The sequence below is a fragment of the Dasypus novemcinctus genome, chromosome 21, assembly GCF_030445035.2.
Source record: "Dasypus novemcinctus isolate mDasNov1 chromosome 21, mDasNov1.1.hap2, whole genome shotgun sequence".
Taxonomy (NCBI): Eukaryota; Metazoa; Chordata; class Mammalia; order Cingulata; family Dasypodidae; genus Dasypus; species Dasypus novemcinctus.
The window spans coordinates 79,650,580-79,670,539 of NC_080693.1; the positions used below are offsets into that span (position 1 = coordinate 79,650,580).

A 19,960-nucleotide genomic window follows, 5' to 3' on the forward strand; every position below is an offset into this window, starting at 1 on the left:
ACGAGGAGGCTTGAGGCCTTAGACGTGAGCTACAGGCCCGGAAAGGCAAACTGACCAAAGGAAGAAGAGGGAGCCTAAATCAAAACCCCAGCATGAGGTTCTGGGGGGGAAAAAACCTTGCTCAGTGTCTCGCAACATGGACCAAACGTGGCCATTGGAAGAACATCACACGTCTTCTCAGGCAGCTTCATCTTTTACATTTTAAAGCTTCAGCTTCCACTAGCTTCCTAGTCCACGCTAGCCTCGAATGCAGTGAATACTTCTGTCCTGCCAGTAATCCTATACTTTTGACTAGCTGAGGAAATATGTTCATTTATTCATTCAACAGACTCCTTACTGATGGCCTGTCTTCCAACTTTCAAGAAGAAATTAGATAACTTGTTCATCTAGCCAAGATCAAGTTTCCAAACCATTCAATCCTTTCCTCCTTCCATTCAGTTAAAAAACAGAAGTAGGTCCCTCCTGATTTAAGATGAATCCCAAGGTCTCTGCATTGGATTCTGTCACTCCCCTATCAGCCAGCCTTATTAATAATTTCCTTTGCTTCTGTATTTTATTCCACTCCTGCCGTTAGCATAGAAAAAATAAAAGGACTCTCTCAATTCTATTTCCCTTTCAAATAATCACCATATCTCTCTCCATTCTTGGCCAAACATCTTGAAAATTGTCCATGCCAGCTGTCTCCACTCCCTCACCTCCCACTCACTCGACAACCCACGACAATCTGGTTCTGTCCCCATAGCGCCACTAAAACTACTCTCCACAAGGTCACCACAGCCTCCTTTGCTGAATCCAGCACGTTCCCTAGCTGGTCCTTCCTTCTTTAATTCATTCCCCTTGACTTTTGTACGGGTCTTGCAGGAGGTAGGTTTTCTTCCCACCTCTCAGGCCTGTCCTTCTCAGTTTTCTTTACAATTTTTTTTTCCTGAGCATGTCCCTTAAATGTTCCTTGGAGTTTTGTTCTAGAGCAAGGGTTCTTAACAAAGGGTTTGTGAGCTTGAATTGAAATTCAAAAAAAAAACATTCTTGTGAGGAAGTGTTGGTGTGGGTGTGATATATTTATTAAATAATACACAGTGTAGTGTGGACTTAGTAATGGGTCTGTGATTTTTCACCTGACTGGCAAAGAGGTCATCCGTGGAACAAAAAAGGTTAAGAACCCTTGTTCTAAATCCTCTTGTTACTCTCTTTCCTCTCCTGGGATAATTTCACCCACTTCCATTATCATATAGTGGCTGAGATTTCCCAAGACTCTATCTCTAGTTGTAGACCTTTCATCTGAGCTTCCAATCAATATATTTCTTTTTTTTTTTAAGATTTAATTTTTTATTTATTTCTCTTCCTTCTCCCGCCCCCCCCCACCTCTCCACCCACCAGTGGCCTGCTCTCTGTGTCCATTCACTGTGTGTTCTTCTGTGTCCACTTGTATTCTTGTCAGTCACACCTGGAATCTTTGTCTCGTTTTGTTGTGTCATCTTGCTGCATCAGCTCTCTGTGTGTGTGGTGCCACTCCTGAGCAGGCTACATTTTTTTGTGTGTGGGGTTGCTCTCCTACGAGGTGCACTCCTTGTGCATGGGGCTCCCCTACCCCACGTACCCTGTGTGGCACTGCACTCCTTGCGTGCATCAGCACTGTGTGTGGGCCAGCTCATCACATGGGTCAGGAGGCCCTGGGTTTGAACCGTGGACCTCCCATGTGGTAGGTAGACACCCTATCCCTTGGGCCAAATCCACTTGCCTGTGTCTCTTTTTGTTGCACCATCTTCTGTGTCAGCTCTCTGTGTGTGCAGCACCACTCCCGGGCAGGCTGCACTTTTTTTTGTGCTGGGCGGCTCTCCTTATGGGGCGTACTACTTGCACGTGGGGCTCCCCTATGCGGGTCACCCCTGTGTGGCACGGCACTCCTTGCGTGTATCAGCACTGTACATGGGCCAGCTCACCACATGGGTCAGGAGGCCCTGGGTTTGAACCCTGGACCTTCCATGTGGTAGGCAGACGCTCTATCAGTTGAGCCAAATCTGCTTCCCCAGAGTGTGGTTCTGGAATCCAAATTTAACAAGCTCTCCTGGTGATTCTTAAGCACACTAAAGTTTGAAACCTGCAAGCCATTCTAATATACAAAGAAGCTCCTGCTACTCCCTGGTTCAGTGGCAATCCTTTGCCTTACAGGATAAAGTCCAAAATCCTAAGATCCACCAGAGAGCCTTCTGAGGTTAACCACTCTAGCCTCTAGCCTCGTTTCTCATCATCTCCTCTTTGAACACTCTACTTCGGTTATATTCAGTTCCTTGGGGGGGTCCTAAATGTGCCTGCTCTCTCTCAACTCTAAGCTTTCGTCCATTGTAGATCTCTCAAAGTTTGGCTGAATGAGTGAGTAAATCGGAACTACCGCTATGCAGAAGATCCTGTGCTATTGGGGATGCAAAGTAGGATGGGCAAAGTCCTTGCCTCAAATAACTTATAATTGTGGGCAAAAGAATAGGAAGTACACAAGAAATGAAAGAGGAAGAGAACAAGCATTTGCCAACACCTGCCATGTGCCAGGCTTCACCAAAGTTGATTCATATTCTCCTTATGCAAACCCAAGTGGGTATAGTATTTATATCCTATCGAGACTCACAGAGGTTAAATAATTTGCCCAGTATCATACATCTAGAAGTAGTGTTGAGTTCCTGCTATATGTGGGAATGAATGCCCTGGGTGCTGTGCCAGGGAGGGGAGAAAGAGAAATGAACAAAGTTGCCATCCCTGCCCCTGAGATACTCCTGAACCCAGGCCCTTTGTCACCACCTCAACCAGTGCCTTTCCAGCCTTGTAGGACTGCAGAGCCTGGAAAGAGTAGAGTGTCATGTTAAACTTACTCTCCTTTTAATATGTGATGGACTCTAATACTCAAATTATTAATTGTTGGCTTCTGGGTGATGGATGCATGCTTTAATACCCCAATTCTGTAAAGTTATGCTAAATTACCAAGTCACCTTCAAGCACAGGAGGAATTCTAAAAAATATTAAGCATGTTCAAATGTGTGAGCAATATATGTTCCAATGGCAAACTGGAATTTTGGCCTAGGGATTCTACTAAAATTATATAAGAGAGTCTTTTTCCGATTTCTGTGGTGGGGAAAGGGTATATGAAAAGATAGACCTTTCCCAACATTAAGTTTCTTCCTCCATCATTTTTATGGGTAGGGGAAGGGGGTGGCCATGCATTGGAAAAGGGTGCTTTGATAAAAAGAAAGTGCAAGTAGAAATGTATATAGAAAAGAATAACAGTGGCAAACATTTATTGAGTGGTTATTATGTACAGACTTTGTGCTAAGCCTTTAATCTACACACACACACAATTACTATCCCCATTTTATAGATGAAGGAAGTGAGACACCGGGAGGTTAGGTAATTGGTCAGCCAACTTGAAAGTGGCACAGCCAGTGTGACAGGTCTTCTGACACAGCCCAGCACTTACTGTAAGACTGCATAGAGGACTCTTGTAGAAGGCTGCAGAGAGGAAACATGCAGGAAAAAAATCTTAGAGTAGTGCGAGGAGTACCAGTCAAGTTGTTTTGACTTAAATTTTTGTTTGTCTTTCTCAGAATAGAAGTTCCATGAAAGCAGACACCTGTATGTCTGGTTCACATATATATATATTTTTTAAGATTTTATTTATCCCCCCCCCCCACCCTACCCCAGTGTTTGCACTGTCTCCTCTCTGTGTCAGTTTGTTGTGTGCTCGTCTTCTTTTTAGGAGGTGCATGGAACTGAATCTAGGACCTCCCATGTGGGAGAGGGGTAAATTATTTGAGGCCCCTCTGCTCCCTGCTTGTTGAGTCTTTGTGTTTCCTTGTTATGTCTCTTTGTTGAGTCATCTTATTGCATCAGCTTGCTGCACCAGCCCATCACGTCAGCTCGCTCTCTTGCTAGTTTTCTTTAGACGGTACTGGGAACTGAAATTTGTGGTAGGGGGGTGCCCAACTGCTTGAGCCACATCCACTTACCATGGTTCATAGTTTTTATTTCCAATGCCTAGCAAGACTTTCCCATGTCCCTATCTATTAGACAACATAGTTTTTAAAAATAGGTGGATAGGAAAAACCAGCAAAATGATGGTGGAGTAAGGAGTGCCTAGAGTCAGCTTCTGTTCCAGGGCAGTTAGTAAATACCCAGAGCTAAATGGAGCTAGCTGAAGCACCTGTTTAGGGGGTTCCAGGAGGCCAGAAGAGCATCCTGCCACATCACTGAAGGAATGGAAGAAAGAGACTACCCATCTGCAGAGAAGACTCATAAGTAGAGCTCTCCATGCCCCAGAAGCCATTGCCCATCCTCCACTGGAGACACAAGCCTCCTCAGGAGCTGTTCCACTGCTGGAATTGGATGCTCCACTTCCCAAAAACGGGGAGGAAGAGACAGTTGGGCACCAACTTCAGCTACTGAGAAGTAAATTTAGTGGGCTAAAGTATAATCCTGAGAACAGCTGGAGTTTGAGCCTGTCTACATCAGAAAGAGGCTGGGAGCCACCATCTGAACTCTATGCCTGGCATAGGGGAAGTGGGGCAGACTGAAGATCTCAGTGCTGGTGGGGACTGGCTTCTTTTCACCCAGATGAAATTGCAGCTCCACCTAGGCCCCAGTGCCACCTCTGCAGGGAAGAGGCTGCGGGGACCTGCGCCAGCCTCTCTGGGAAACTGCCGGTCAAGCTGTGGAGGCCGGTGATTATCCTACTCTGGCGGCATGAGCTGTCCCAGGAGCTGTTCTGTGACTGGAACTGGAAGTTCCATTTCCCAAAAACAGGGGAGGAGGAGACAATTGGCTGCCGATTTTGGCTACTGATTGGTAGACTCAGCTGGCTAAGATATAACCCTGGGAACAGCTGGGGTGTGAATCATCCCAAGTCGGAAAGAGGCCAGTGGCTGCCATTTTGACTCTGCCCCCAGCCTGAGATGAAGCTGGGATGCAGATCACAGTGATGGTAGGAACCCATTTCTTTCACCCAGATGGGCCTGCAGCCCTAGAATAGGCTTCAGCCCTGCCTCTGGCAGGGAAGAGGCTGGCAGGCCCTGCACCAGCCTATCCAGGTAACTGCAGGTACCTTTGGATGGCACAGATTGAAAATTGGAAGTCTACCGGGGCAACTGTGGTCATCTTGGACCTGCACTGCATAGATTGCTGCCCACACCTGCAGCTTCATTCCCATCCCAGGCAGGGGAGAAAGAGGTGTGAAACTTCATCAGTCTTTCTGGGCAACTACAATCTAGGCCTTCATGACTTGGATTATTCCACACAGCTGTGACTCTGTCCCTGCCTCTGGCAAAGGAGAAAGTTGGGAGAAGCTTCACTGGTCCCTGGTGCAATGAGGGCAGCCTGAACCTCCACTTCTTATAGCACCAATTATAACCTTGGCTCCTGCTGCACAAACAGCAAGGGAGAAAGGGCAGGAAGCCCTAAACCAAAGAGAAAAACTGCACCCAGAATAAAACTCTAGTAATCCAGAGGCCAAGACACAACAAAAATTTACAATCCACCCCAAGAAACTGGAAGCTATGGCCCAGTTAGAGGAAAAAGATAAGCCTCCAGGTGACATAAAGGAGTTGAGACAACTAATCATAGGTGTTCAAACAAATCTCCTTAGTAAATTCAATGAGATGGCTAAAGAGATTAAGGATATCTAGAAGACACTGGATGAGCACAAAGAAGAATTTGAAAGCACAAATAGAAAAAGTAGCAGGTCTTATGGGAATGAAAGGTGCAATAAATGAAATTTAAAAAACATTGGAGGGAAGCAGATTTGGCTCAACTGATAGAGTGTCTGCCTACCACATGGGAGGTCCAGGGTTCAAACCCAGGACCTCCTGACCCATGTGGTGAGCTGGCCCACATGCAGTGCTGATGTGTGCAAAGAGTGCCATGCTATGCAAGGGTGTCCCCTATATAGGGGATCCCACGTGCAAGGAGTGGGCCCCATAAGGAGAGCCTCCCAGCATGAGAAAAGTGCACGCTGCCCAGGAGAGGTGCCGCATACATGGAGAGCTGACGCAGCAAGGTGATGCAACAAAAAGAGACACAGATTCCCAGTGCCGCTGACAAGAATACAAGTGGACACAGAAGAACACACAATAAATGGACACAGCAGACAACTGGGGTGGGGGGTAGTGGGAAGGGGAAATCAATCAATCAATAATAATAATAAATAATAAAACAATAAAAAAAAAAACATTGGAATCATATAATAGCAGATTTGAGGAGGCTGAAGAAAGACTTGGTGAGCTTGAAGAAATGGCTTCCGAAAGTGAACATACAAAAGAACAGATGAAAAAAAGAATGGAAAAAATTGAACAAGGTCTCAGGGAACTAAATGACAGCAAAAGGCATGCAAACATACATGTCATGGGTGTCCCAGAAGGAGAAGAGAAGGGAAAAGGGGCAGAAGGAATATTTGAAGAAATAATGGCAGAAAATTTCCCAACCCTATTGGAGGACACAGATATCCATATCTAACAAGCACAACATATTCCCATCCAAAAAAACCCCAATAGACCAACTTGGAGACACATACTCATCAGAATGTCAACTGCCAAAGACAGAGAGAATTCTAGAACAGCAAGAGAAAAATAATGCATAACATATAAGGGATACCCAATAAGATTAAGTGCTGATTTCTCATCAGAAACTATGGAAGCAAGAAGACATTGGTCTGATAATTTAAGATACTACAAGAGAAAAACTTCAGGGAAGAGATTTGGCCCAACGGATAGGGTGTCCACCTACCACATGGGAGGTCCAAGATTCACACCCAGGGCCTCCTGACCTGTGTGATGAGCTGGCCCACGCACAGTGCTGATGCACACAAGGAGTGCCATGCCACGCAGGGGTGTTCACCGAGCAGGGGAGCCCCACGTGCAAGGCATGTGCCCTGCAAGGAGAGCCGCCCAATGGGGAAAAAGTGCAGCCTGCCCAGGAGGTGCCGCACACATGGAGAGCTGATGCAGCAAAGTGACACAACAAAAAGAGACACAGATTCCCCATGCTGCTGACAAGAATACAAGCGGACACAGAGAATACACAGTGAATGGACACAGAGAGCAGACAACTGGGGGGAGGGGCGGGGAAGAGGTGACAAATAAATAAAAAAATAAATCTTTAAAAAAAAAAACACTTCAAGCCAAAACTCTTATATCCAGCAAGACTGTTCTTTCAAAAATGAGAACAAGATTAGAATATTCACAGATAAACAGAAACTGAGAGAATTTCTAAGCAAGAGACAATATTTTCAGGAAATACTAAAGAGTGTGCTAGAGCCTGAAAAGAAAAGACAGGAGAGAGAGGCCTGGAAGAGAGTCTAGAAATGAAGATTATATCAATAAAAGTAACCGAAAGTGTCAAAAGAGTGGTGAAAATAAAATAAGACAGATAAAACTACAATAGTCAGGAATAAACTTAGCCAACAATGTAAAGCACTTGTATTCAGAAAAATACAACCCAATGTTAAAAGAAATTTAAAAAGGTATAAATAACTGGAAGAATAGTCTATGCTCATGGATTGGAAGACTAAATATCATTAAGATGTCAATTCTACTCAAAGACTGATATACAGATTCAATGCAATTCCTATAAAAACTCCACCAGCATTAAAAAAAAAATAACTGAAAACACGATCATCAAATTTATTTGGAAGGGTTAGAGGTGCTGAATAGGTAGAAACATAAAAAGGAAAAGCAAACCCTCATCTCCAGACTTTAAATTATATTACCTAGTTGTAGTGGTAAAAACAGCATGGTATTGGCATAAAGAGAGACATATAGACCAATGGAACCAAATTTATGGTTCAGAAACAGACTCTTGCATGTATGGTCAAGTGATTTTTGACTAGCCTGTCAATCCCACACAACTTGGGCAGAACAGTCCATTCAACAAATGGTGCTGAAAGAATTAGATATCCATAGCCAAAAGAAAGAGGACCCCTATCTCACACCTTATCCAAAAATTAACTGTACATCTTACTGCTAACCACAGTCCACAGGTCACTCCAGCTGTATTTTCCCCATGCTTCACCACAATCCTAGTATCCTGCAGTAGTGAGGTATGTTTGCTCTAGCTCACAAAGGACACTCTTGTATCTGTACCATCAACCACAATTCTCAGCCACCTCTTGGATTACTGTGCTATTCAGTTCCTAGATTATTCTCTAGCATTCTGTCAATTTACATTTACATCCCTAGACTACCATTTTTAGCCACATCCCCATTTATAAACTAGCTGTTACTTACTATATGTTACCATCCAATCCATACATTTCCACACTTTTACAGTAAAGCTAATTAAAACTTCTACATAAACATCAAAACTCCAACATCAAAATGCCTCAACTCTGTCCTTTGTCATGCCTTTTATCAACTCCCTAATGACATGGCCCAATCAAAGCCTTAATCATAACTAACTTAATCATGCCCAGGTACAGAGCAGATTACAAACATAATCCAATATCTATTTTTGGAACTCATAACCATATCAAACTGCTACAGTATGTATTCTATTTCTATTGTTTAAACCTATCATTACTATTTCAATTTCCTACTAATTGAATTTGGCAGTATATTAGGCTTCATTTTTGAAGAAGTTTTGGACCACAGAGGGGTTCAAATACGGCAGGAGAGGAACACTGGTGTGGGGTGTTATTGATGGGGGACACATGGTTGGGAGGGAGTTCTCCAGGACGTGTATATAGGGTATATAAAATGTTTGGATATTCATTGGGTATTTTCATAGTAGTTAGTTACAATTTTTAAATAAAATAATAATAGGGCGAGTTGGGGGAAAACACATGAAATGTAAGATAAGGACTATGATTAGTAGTAAGATTTTGACAATATTCTTTCAAAATTTGTATCAAACATCTCATGACAATGAAAGGTGTTGGTGAAGGGTTGATGTATGGGACCCCGTATGATGTTATGCATGTTTGCTTTGTAAGTTCACAACTTTTACTATACTCTTAATTGTTTATGTACATTCATGTATAAATGATATAAAGATAATAATAATAGAGTTGGTTGGGGGAAATACTTTGGTTAGTAGCAATATTTTGACAATGCTCTTTAATCGTTAAAAAGGTTTAACAATGCAAGTTATTGGTGGTTGCGTCAGTTATGAGAGTCCTGTATGATGTTATATGTTAGTTTTGTAAGTTCACAACTATTATTATTTTTTAAAAGATTTATTTTTTATTTCTCTCCCCTTCCTCCCCCCGCCCCGTTGTCTGCTCTCTGTGCCCATTCGCTGTGTGTGTTCTTCTGTGTCCACTTGGATTCTTGTCAGCAGTACCAGGAAGCTGTGTCTCTTTTTTGTTGCATCATTTTGCCGCATCTGCTCTCCATGTGTGCATCACCACTCCTGGACAGGCTATGCTTTTTTCACACGGGGTGACTCTCCTTGTTGGGGCACACTCCTTGCACGTGGGGCACCCTTACGCAGAGGCGTCCCTCTGTGGCTGGCAGTTCTTGCCTGCGGCAGCACTGCACATGGGCCAGCTTACTATATGAATCAGGAGGCCCTGGGTTTGAATGCTGGACCCTCCATATTGTAAATGGACACTCTATCAGTTGAGCCATGTTTGCTTCCCCACAATTATTATACACTTATTGTTTATGTATGTTTTTGTATGAGTGATATACTCCAATAAATCAATTTAAAAAAAGATGGCTAATATTTCATCGGACATATTTACTTAACCATTCCTCTTTGGTTGGATATATAGGCCAGTGGTTTTCAAAAGGAGTGATCTTGCTTTCTACGGGACTTTTAAGAATGTCTGGAGACGTTTTTGGTCCTCACAACTAATGAGGAATGCTACTGGCATCTAGTGGTTAGATGCCAGGGACGCTGCTAAACACCTACAATGCCTGGAACAACCCTCACAAGAAAGAATTATCCAACCAAAAGGTCAATAGTGTGGCAGTTGAGAAATGCTGATCTATGAATGTTTTAATTTTGGGTTATACACAGCACATACTAAAGTATACCTTTTGACTTTTTAAAATTATTTGAAAAACATTTTTTTTAAAAATTATTTTATTTATTACCCCACCACCACCATTATATTGTGCTCACTGTCTGCTCTGTGTCCATTTTGCTGTGTGCTCTCCTTGTCTGCTCATCTTCTCTTCGAGAGGCACCAGGAACCAAATCCAGGACCTCTTGGGTGGGAGAGAGGCACTCAATCACTTGAGCCACCTCAGCTCCCTTTGTTGTGTCTCTCATTGTTTTTCCTTTGTGTCTCCTTGTTGCGTCATCTTGTTGCATCAACTTGCGTGCCTGCCCGCCACACCAGCTTGCTGTCTTACTGGTCTTCTCCAGGAGGCACCAGGAACTGAACCCAGGACCTACCATGTGGTAGGTGGGAGCCACTTGAGCCACATCTGCTTCCCTGAAATACATTTTTAAGAGAGAACTCACTAGGTCAAAGTGCATAAATATATGTATGGCTCTTGATAATAGATTTCTACCTTCTTTTCCAAAATAATTATGGTTCTTAAAATGACTATGTGTTTGTTTCTCTGCAGGCTAGGGAGCATTGGCTTTATTAGGATGTATTAAAATGCATAAAGTTAGCTATCTACTTAGCACTTTACTTCAGCTATATCTTTAGCACTGTTCTTCTGGGCTGATTCTAAATTTTATTTTATTTATTTTTTTTAAAGGATTTTCATTTTTTATTTCTCTCCTGTACCCCACTCCCCGCCCCCCCCCCCCCCCCCCCGTTGTCTGCTCTCTGTGTTCATTCGCTATTTTTTTTTTTTTAAGATTTATTTCTCTCCCCTTCCCTCCCACCCCGGTTGTCTGTTGTCTATTTGCTGCTGTTGTCATCTTTGTCGGCTTCTGTTGTCAGCGGCACGGGAATCTGTGTCTCTTTGTTGTTGCGTCATTTTGCTGCGTCAGCTCTCCGTGTGGGCGCGCTATTCCTGGGCAGGCTGCACTTTGTTTCGCGCTGGGCGGCTCTCCTTACGGGCGCACTCCTTGTGCGTGGGGCTCCCCTACACCGGGGACACCCCTGCGTGGCACGGCACTCCTTGCGCGCATCAGCACTGTGCATGGGCCAGCTCCACACGGGTCAGGGAGGCCTGGGGTTTGAACCGCGGACGTAGATGGATGCCTTAACCACTGGGCCAAGTCCGCTTCCCCCTAAATTTGATTTTAAAGAGACTTAAAAAAAGCGATTTCTGGTTTGAGATTTTGTGCAATATTTATTTCCTTTAGAATTGTGATTCCAGAAATATTTTACTCTTTTGGTCTCCTTAGGGCTCTGGTGTATCTCAAATTGGAGTCTCACCTACGTAATTGAAGACCCTCCAGAGTTACATACAGCAATTCAAGAGTTAAACCAACAACTACAGGGAGGGGAGGAGAAAGGAATTAGGTGGAGGGGAAGTGGAGGGATGGTAAGGAGGGTTTGGACCAGAGGAAGAGAAAAAGAATGTTTGCTAATTAATTCAATTTGTATTTCCAAAGGCCTTCCTTTGTAAAGAGGAGACCACAAAAACTACTTAAGTTCCTTTCTCGAAAATCCCTAGAGAGCGAACAGAAAGGTCAATATTTAGAACAATAGCAACTGTATTAGCTGTAATTGTGTCTTTTTTAAAAAGTTGAGTTTTCAATTGATTGTATCACATCTGGTTATAGCATTGAGACCAAAGAATATGCCCAATATTTTTACCCAATATTATCTAGTCTTGGTCAGATAATTTCAACACTTATTATTATCTTCAGATGACATATCAGCCTTAAAATAATTCAGAAACTACAGCACTATCAATAGATGAATGGGTAAACAAAATGTGGTACATTCATGCAATGGAATATTACTCAGCCTTAGAAAGGAATGAACTTCTAATAACATTCTACATGGATGAACCTTGAAAACATTATGCTAAGTGAAATAAACAATACTATAGGACAAATATTGTATGATTCCACTTATACAAAATATCTAGAATAAGCAAATTCATAGAGACAGAAAGTAGGTTAGGGTTGTCGGGGGTTGTTGAGTTATTGCTTAATGGGTATGTAGCTTCTGTTTGGAGTAATGAAAAGGTTTTGGTAACCAACCATGGTGAAAGGAGCACAGCACTGTAAATGTAATTAATACCATTGAGTTGTACACGTAAATATGGCTAAAGGCAAACTTTTTTTTCTTTTTGTCTTTGCTTTTTAATGTTACACTCAAAAAATATGAAGAGCAAACTTTTTGTTATCACAAAATAAAACCTGTTAACACTAGAGCTCTTTCTTTTTTTTAAACTTATTTTGAAATAATTTCAATCTTAAACAGGATAGTTGCAAAAAGAAAAAAAAGCCCACAGAGGGAAATGGACTTGGCCCAGTGGTTAGGGCGTCTGTCTACCACATGGGAGGTCCGCGGTTCAAACCCCGGGCCTCCTTGACCTGTGTGAACCTGGCCCATGCGCAGTGCTGATGCGCGCAAGGAGTGCCCTGCCACGCAGGGGTGTCCCCTGCGTAGGGGAGCCCCACGCGCAAGGAGTGCGCCCGTGAGGAGAGCTGCCCAGGAGGAAAGAAAGTGCAGCCTGCCCAGGAATGGCGCCCCCCACACTTCCCATGCTGCTGACGACAACAGAAGAGGACAAAGAAACAAGACGCAGCAAATAGACACAGAGAACAGACAACCGGGGAAGGAGGGGAATTAAATAAATAAATAAATCTTAAAAAAAAAAAGCCCATAGAATATTCCAACAGCCCCCCACCCAGACACCCCAGATCTAACTTTGAACATTTTGCCACAGTTGCCATATCAGCCTATCTATCCATCTGCCTGTTTTCTAAATCTGAGTGTAGGTTGTACATATCAAGTTCCCTGAATATGTACAGTCTATATTCCATTTTTTTTCACATGCCCCAATAATATCCTTTTGAGCCCTTTCTCCTCCATTATTAGATCCAGTCCAGGATCATGTACTGCATTTAACTGTCATTGTCTCTTTAATCTGTTTTTTCAAATTGTGGAACTGTAGGTTAGTACAAAAGTAATTGTGGTTTTGAACAGTGAATTTTAAATCATGATAACTAGGCTCGAACACATCTTTATTAATCAAAATAGGAACCCTTACAACCAACACATTTTAGCCAACGAGAAATAAGTTTGTTTATTCCTGTAGTGTAAAAATCCATGCTTCGGGATTCGACCAACTCTTGGGAATCATTTTTTGCATCTTGCTGGTTGTAGAAGCGTTTTCCATGCAAAAAGTTGTGGAGATGCTTAAAGAAGTGGTAGTTGGCAAAAGGTCAGGTGGAGATAGTGGATGAGACAAACTTTGAAGCTCAGTTCGTTCAACTTCTGACGCGTTGGTTGTGTGATATATGGGTCAGGTGTTGTGGAGAATTGGGCCCTATCAGTTGACCAATACTGGCTGCAGGCATTGCAGTTTTCGATGCATCTCATCGATTTGCTGATCATACTTCTCAGATGTAATGGTTTCACTGAGATTCAGAAAGTTGTAGTGGATCAGACCCGAAGCAGACCACCAAACAGTGACCATAACCCTTTTTTGGTGCAAGTTTGGCTTTGGGAAGTGCTTTGGAGTTTCTTCTCAGACCAACCACTGAGCTGGTGGTTGCCAGTTGCCATATAAAATCCACTTTTCGTTGCACGTCACAGTCCAATTGAGAAATGGTTCATTGTTGTTGTGTAGAATAAGAGAAAACAACACTTCAAATCAATGATTTTTTTAAATTTTTGGTCAGCTCATGAGGCATCCACTTATCGAGCTTTTTCACCTTTCCAATTTGCTTCACATGCCAGAATGGTCGCCATTGTGTTCTTTGGCAACTTCTGTAGTTTTAAGAGGATCAGCTTTGAAGATTGCTCTCAATTGGTCGTTGTCAACTTCTGATGGCCAGCCACTATGCTCCTCATCTTCAAAGCTCTTGTCTTTTTTGCAAAAACTCTAGAACCACTACTGTACTGTACGTTTGTTAGCAGTTCCTGGGTCAAATGTGTTGTTGATATTGTGAGTTGTCTCTGCTGCTTTACAACCCATTTTGAACTCAAATAAGAAAACCGTTTGAATTTGCTTTTTGTTTAACTTCATTTCCATAGTCTAAAATAAACAGCAAATAAGTCATTAGCAAAAAAACATAAAGCGAGATATGCACATTAAAATGATGTATTACATTTAAGAATGTATTCCAATATCAAATGGTAAATTTCAACCATTCAAAAACTGCAATTACTTTTGCACCAACCTAAATATATAATCATTCCCAAGCATACCCTTCAGTAGGATTAAAGCACATCTCCTATTTTGTGCTCCACTCACCACCATCCATTATTAGAACTTTCCAATGGTCCCAACGGAAACTATACCCATTAACTCCCCATCTCTCTTCTCAATCCCCAAACTGTACTCTACTTTTTGTGTCTATGAATTTGCATATTCTAGTTAGTTCATGTTTCTCCAAGCTTTTTTTATTTTAAAGATTTGTTTTTTATTTCTCTCCCGTTCCCCTGCCCTGTTGTCTGCTCTGTGTCCATTTGCTATGTGTTCTTCTGTGTTCGCTCATATTCTTGTCAGCATCGTGCTGTGTCAGCTCTCTTTGTGTGCGGCGCCAATCCTGGGCAGGCTGTGCTTATTTTCACATGGGGTGCACTCCTTATGCGTGGGGCTCCCCTACGCAGGGGACACCCCGGCGTGGCATGGCAATTCTTGCACGCGTCAGCGCTGCATGTGGGCCAGCTCACCAGGTCAGGAGGCCCTGGGTTTGAACCCTGGACCTCTTGTGTGGTAGGCAGATGCTCTACCAGTTGCACCAAATCTACTTCCCCCAAGCTCTTTTGTTTTCACTAGTTCAAATTAATTTTCCCTTAAGTTCTGTTTTGAAAGGGTAGTTTTTCTTTTTGGTCTTTCATCTTTTTTCTTCCACTCTCATCTTGTTCCAGCAAATTTTCTCTGCGGGAAATCAGGCATGATTTCTATCAGTGTCTTATTAAATTTGGCTTTAACTTATGCTACTCAAAGAATTTTGAATAGCAAAAGCATATATAAAAACTAGTTTCAAAAATTAATTTATCTACTGAATATTTTACTTTTGAAAAACATTAGACCTCTTTTTAACTCTTAAAAAATGGGAATGAATAACATCATTGCTCCTACTTCATAGCCACACCACTGTACCAGCTGCAGACACTCAGATCAATGAAACACTGTGAACCATTTGGAAAATGCAGCAAGACATAGATGGTAGAACTGGATCTGCATAACGTTTACACAACTCTTATACGACTTTCTCCCATCCTGTTGTAAAGGTCAGAAATAAAGCAGCACACTGGGAGGAAAATAAAACTGTTGAGTTTAGTGAAAAGCTATGCTAAATTTCATTCTACAGATGTCTGACTTCAGGATTAGGACTTTGGATGACATCGTGATAGGCGCAGGATTTTCCTTCTCTTAACAATTTGTGCCTCAAAAAATTCCACCCCTTTATTGGGGTGAGAGGACTTTCCTAGCTCTTATTCCACTAATTCAGATAGGTCATTGAGAATAAGCTTAATCCAATATCCATGTGGAATCTAAGCCTCCTCTTGACATAGAGGTGCAATGGACACAACCAATCCAAGGTCCACAGAGAAAATGTGGCATTGGTGTGGGAAAAGTGGCCATGGTGGCTGATGGGTACAGGGAATAGGAGGAAGAGATGAGATGTGGAGGCGTTTTCGGGACTTGGAGTTGTACTGGGTGGTGCTTCAGGGACAATTACCGGACATTGTAGATCCTCCCAGGGCCCACTGGATGGAATGTGGGAGTATGGGCTATGATGTGGACCACTGACCATGAGGTGCAGCGATGCCCAGAGATATACTTACCAAATGTAATGGATATGTCATGATGATGGGAGTGAGTGTTGCTGGGGGGTGAGTGGTGGGGCGGGGGTGGTGGGGTTGAATGGGACCTCATATTTTTTGAATGTAATATTTTTAAAAAATGAATACAATTTAAAAAAAGGAAAAAAAAAAAGAGAATAAGCTTAGGAGAAAAAAAAGCATTTTCCAGGCAAACCATCTAAACGTTTGTCTGGCTTTCAGATCAATTTCTTTCCTAAATAAAAGAAGCTGCTATATTTTCAGAAACTGTTTAAGATTTCTAAATTTTAACTTATCCTCACTTCTGTTTGGTTCAGAGGGGAGCCCTGGCCTAACAAGTTCGTCCAAAAAGTTGCTTCCATAAGAAATTTTAGAAACAGTACTATTCTCTGTCTTGATAAGCATTACATGTCATTAAAAAATAATTTCACACCTTGAAGTTACTGGAGTTTTCCATAAGAGCCACGGATTCCCTGATGGCAACTGTTTCTCCCTTGGACAAAACCAGTATTTGTGCTTAATTAAGCCAGCCCAGCTCTCAATATCAGTTATTTCAGCAGCATCAGTTTCGTCTGAGAGCCTCTTCTGTGTTTGGGGGCGGGAGTGGCGGCCACTGCCTTCGGACACCAGCCCGTGGGACCGACGGGGTTCAGAGATGGGGCTCCCATGCCCTGAACACCGCTCAGGGAAGACTAGGACAGCTACCGACGGTGGTAGCTGCACGCTCTGCGAGGCCCAAGATCCTGCGCCAGCAGCCGCCCAACCCACGCACGCGGGGCAGCGACGCCTCCGCCCCGAGCGGCCCTCGCGCCGCTCCCGCGGGGCTGTCCGCAGCGGCGCCTGATCGGGCGGGAGCGTTACTGTGAGGACCGGCTCCCCTCAGCGCTGTTTTTCCTGAAGTGGTGTCGCCAGGAGGGAGAGAGATGTATAGAGGTCCACCGGGGACGGATCGCGACTGAGAAGGGAGGCCCTCTGTAACGCTTGGGTAGTTGGACTTGACCGGCAGTGCAGGAGGCGCACTGGCGGGGTCCTCACTCGCAGCCGGCGTCTGAGCTGGAGGCCGAGCGGGAGTCTTGGAACCTTGGAGTCCTGGCGCTGTGGACCTTTGGCGACCCTGCGAGTTCCAGGAGGCTGAGTCGCGGCAATATGGAGGAGTTCGATGGCGAGCCGATAGTCACTGTAAGGGCATCCCAAATAGGTTTGATTGCCCTCATAATCCGAGGGCTGCGCCTGCTTCATCGCTACTGGCTCGTCTACCTACCTGCCGCCCGCAAGGCGCCTGTCCCCTTATGTCGGCTCTGCTGCCACCGTCGAGAAGTCTCGACATTAAGTGCTTGTATTCTAGTTGCCATGATTGCTGGGTTTTGGCTTCTTTTGTTCCCTCAAAAGCCCCGTTTCTGGAGGGCCCACTCCCTCGCAGTCTGTTCCTATTTCCCCCTTGCCTTTCCTTTTGGGTATTAGAGCAGGCTTGGACCAAGCAAAGGGATGGAGGATTTTTTCCTATCAGTCGGAGCTAAGCTCCACATGTCAGCGCCGTGGGCTTGGACTCTGCCAGCTATATAGTCCTGAAATAAGTTATTAAACTTATTTATTCTCTCTGGAGACTATTGTTAGTTTTATCGCTGTTTGTATTCAATTCTGTTTGAACTCTATATAAAGAATATATCAACTGTGGGTGATCTGTAATATTTATATAGACATATGTAAATATTTCCGCTGCCAGGAAAACTTTTTCCCTTTCTCTTTGGTTTGTCTCCTGCTCACTTTTCAAATCCAAGCTCCTGGAGCTTCTTTCTGGCCTCCTTGACTCGATGAAATAGTCTCCTGTTCGTTATCGGTTGTATGAGTTCTGCACCTATTAGCTCTTGGCAAACTGTAGTTACTGGGTCGTGTATCGTGTGTTTTTGCTTTTTAGAAAGTTGAAATGCCAACAGTTTTCAGATAAGACCATCAGAATGCAAAGCAGCCTAATACAAACCACTGAAAATGGGGATCGTTTCAAAGCTAATTAGAAATGAGACATGGAATCTTATAAATAGGCGCTAACATGGATTGTTACTTTCTATGACGCTTACTGCTGTAAAGTTTAAACATTAAATACGTATAAAGTACTGTAAACATTAAATATGCATCAAGTACTATGTCAGTGTTTGTCAGTGGTGTATGGAGGAAGAAGAATTAGAGTATTAGAATAACCGAGACAACTTTCAAACTACATTCATCTTTCTTCTCGTCCTCCACTTACGTCAGAATCTTTGGATGAGGGAAGCTTCCCAGTACCCAGTCCAACCCTGGAGAACACTTCTCTGATGTTGGGACATGCATTTTCAAAGGGGACAAAGCTTCTCAGCTAGATCTTCTGTCTCCCCCAAGTAAATGGCTTGTGATAACCCAACTCTGCACTGGTGTTCGGGAGACCATGTAGGAAACTAGTTGGGTTTGTGGGCGGAGCCTCATAGCGTGGCACTATCTTGGTAAAACTCCGTGGTCCAGAGTTTGAGCCAGGCTCCAAATTCAAGCCTTTTCTGTGTTTGAGAGGTTTTCTTTTCTTTTCTTTCTTTCTTTTTTTTTAAATCTTTTCTTTGTGTTTGAGAGTTAATCTTCTCTTTGGTTTTACTCAAATCGGCTTCTCAAAGAGACTGATAAATAGGGGAGCAGATGTGGCTCAATTGGTTGAGCCCCTGCTTCCCACATACAAGGCCCCAGGTTCAATCCCCAGCCCTGGTACCTCAAAAAAAAAAAAAAAAAAAAAATTGAATACTATTTTATTAATTTACTCCTTCTTGCAGTTGTCTGCTTTTCAGGCAACTGCTTCTCAAGGCACATAAAGGCCATTTAATAAATAGCAGGTTCAAGTATGTTTAAGCATACTTTGGATCAATCAGGACTCTTAAAAAATGTATGTTACAGTCAACCCCTGCAACCCATGTACCATGCATATAATTTCATGTAGTTCAAGGACCCGCGGAAGTAAGGACCTGCAGAAGTCCAGACACCACTGAAGTTTCCTCATATCCCTTTTCAGTCAGTTCTCACCCACTCCCACTCTCTGAGTTTTAGTATCATAGTTTTGCCTGCTCTTGAACTTTTAATATACTATTTAATTTTTTGTGATTTTCAAGAACTCAAAAGTTTTTAAGATTTGTCTGTTGTTACATGAACCAGTAAGCTCCTTTTTATTACTGTTATTACATTTTATGAATATACTACAGTTTGAACAGCTGTATCTTCCTGTCGATAGACACCTGGGTTTCCAAGTTTTGGTTATTGTAAATAAAGCTGCTATGAACATTCCTGTACAAGGCTGATATTTTTTCTTTGCTTGTTTGTATATATGCTTTCTTTTGTCCTGGGTAAATAAATACCTAGAAGTGGAATTGCTAGGGGATAGGGCAGATGCATATTTAACTAGAAGAAACTCAGTTCTTCAAAGTGGTTATTCCATTTTTCACCTTTCCCAGCCAAGTGCAAGAATTGCAGCTGTTTCATACTCTTGTTAACTCTTTTTTTTTTAATATTAATTTATTAATTTTATTTAATTTTATTTTTTTAAAAGATTCATTTATTTATTTAATTCCCTCCCTCCCCCGGTTGTCTGTTCTCTGTGTCTATTTGCTGCGTCTTGTTTCTTTTTCCGCTTCTGTTGTCGTCAGCGGCATGGGAAGAGTGGGCGGCACCATTCCTGGGCAGGCTGCGTTTTCTTTCACACTGGGCGGCTCTCCTTACGGGTGCACTCCTTGCGCGTGGGGCTCCCCTACGCGGGGGACACCCCTGCGTGGCAGGGCACTCCTCGCGCGCATCAGCACTGCGCGTGGGCCAGCTCCACACGGGTCAAGGAGGCCCGGGGTTTGAACCGCAGACCTCCCATGTGGTAGACGGATGCCCTTAACCACTGGGCCAAGTCCGTTTCCCCTCTTGTTAACTCTTGATCAGTCTTACACATCTTAACCATTCTACTGGATGTGTTGTGGTATCTCATTGTCATTTTAATTCATTTTTCTCTAATGACATGATATTGATCATCTTTTTATATTCGTGTATGTCATTTCTATAACTTCTTTGGGGAACTGTACAAATCTTTCCCCCATTTTATTGGGTTTT

The 19,960-nt window shown here is 43.1% G+C and overlaps 1 protein-coding gene and 1 long non-coding RNA gene across 4 annotated transcripts in view; one reads left to right on the forward strand and one right to left on the reverse strand.

The window, feature by feature from the left end:
- Positions 1-13,066: 13,066 nt before the first annotated feature.
- LOC131275094 (uncharacterized) lies at positions 13,067-16,641 on the reverse strand. The gene is made up of 2 exons (XR_009182538.2): positions 16,293-16,641; positions 13,067-14,099 (listed from the first exon to the last, which is right to left on the reverse strand). It is a non-coding gene; the product is annotated as an uncharacterized lncRNA (long non-coding RNA).
- A 244-nt stretch (positions 16,642-16,885) lies between these two features.
- NUP85 (nucleoporin 85) overlaps positions 16,886-19,960 on the forward strand; it is a 36,338-nt gene continuing 33,263 nt past the window's right edge. For 2 of the 3 annotated variants that reach the window (XR_188410.5, XM_004463860.5), the window contains exon 1: positions 16,886-17,038. Coding sequence is in view for 1 of the 3 variants with exons in the window: in XM_004463860.5 (XP_004463917.1) it covers positions 17,006-17,038 (33 nt within the window). In the remaining 2 variants the exon portion in view is untranslated. The remainder of the gene's footprint in view (positions 17,039-19,960) is intronic. The other variant, XM_071210799.1, reaches the window with a different exon arrangement.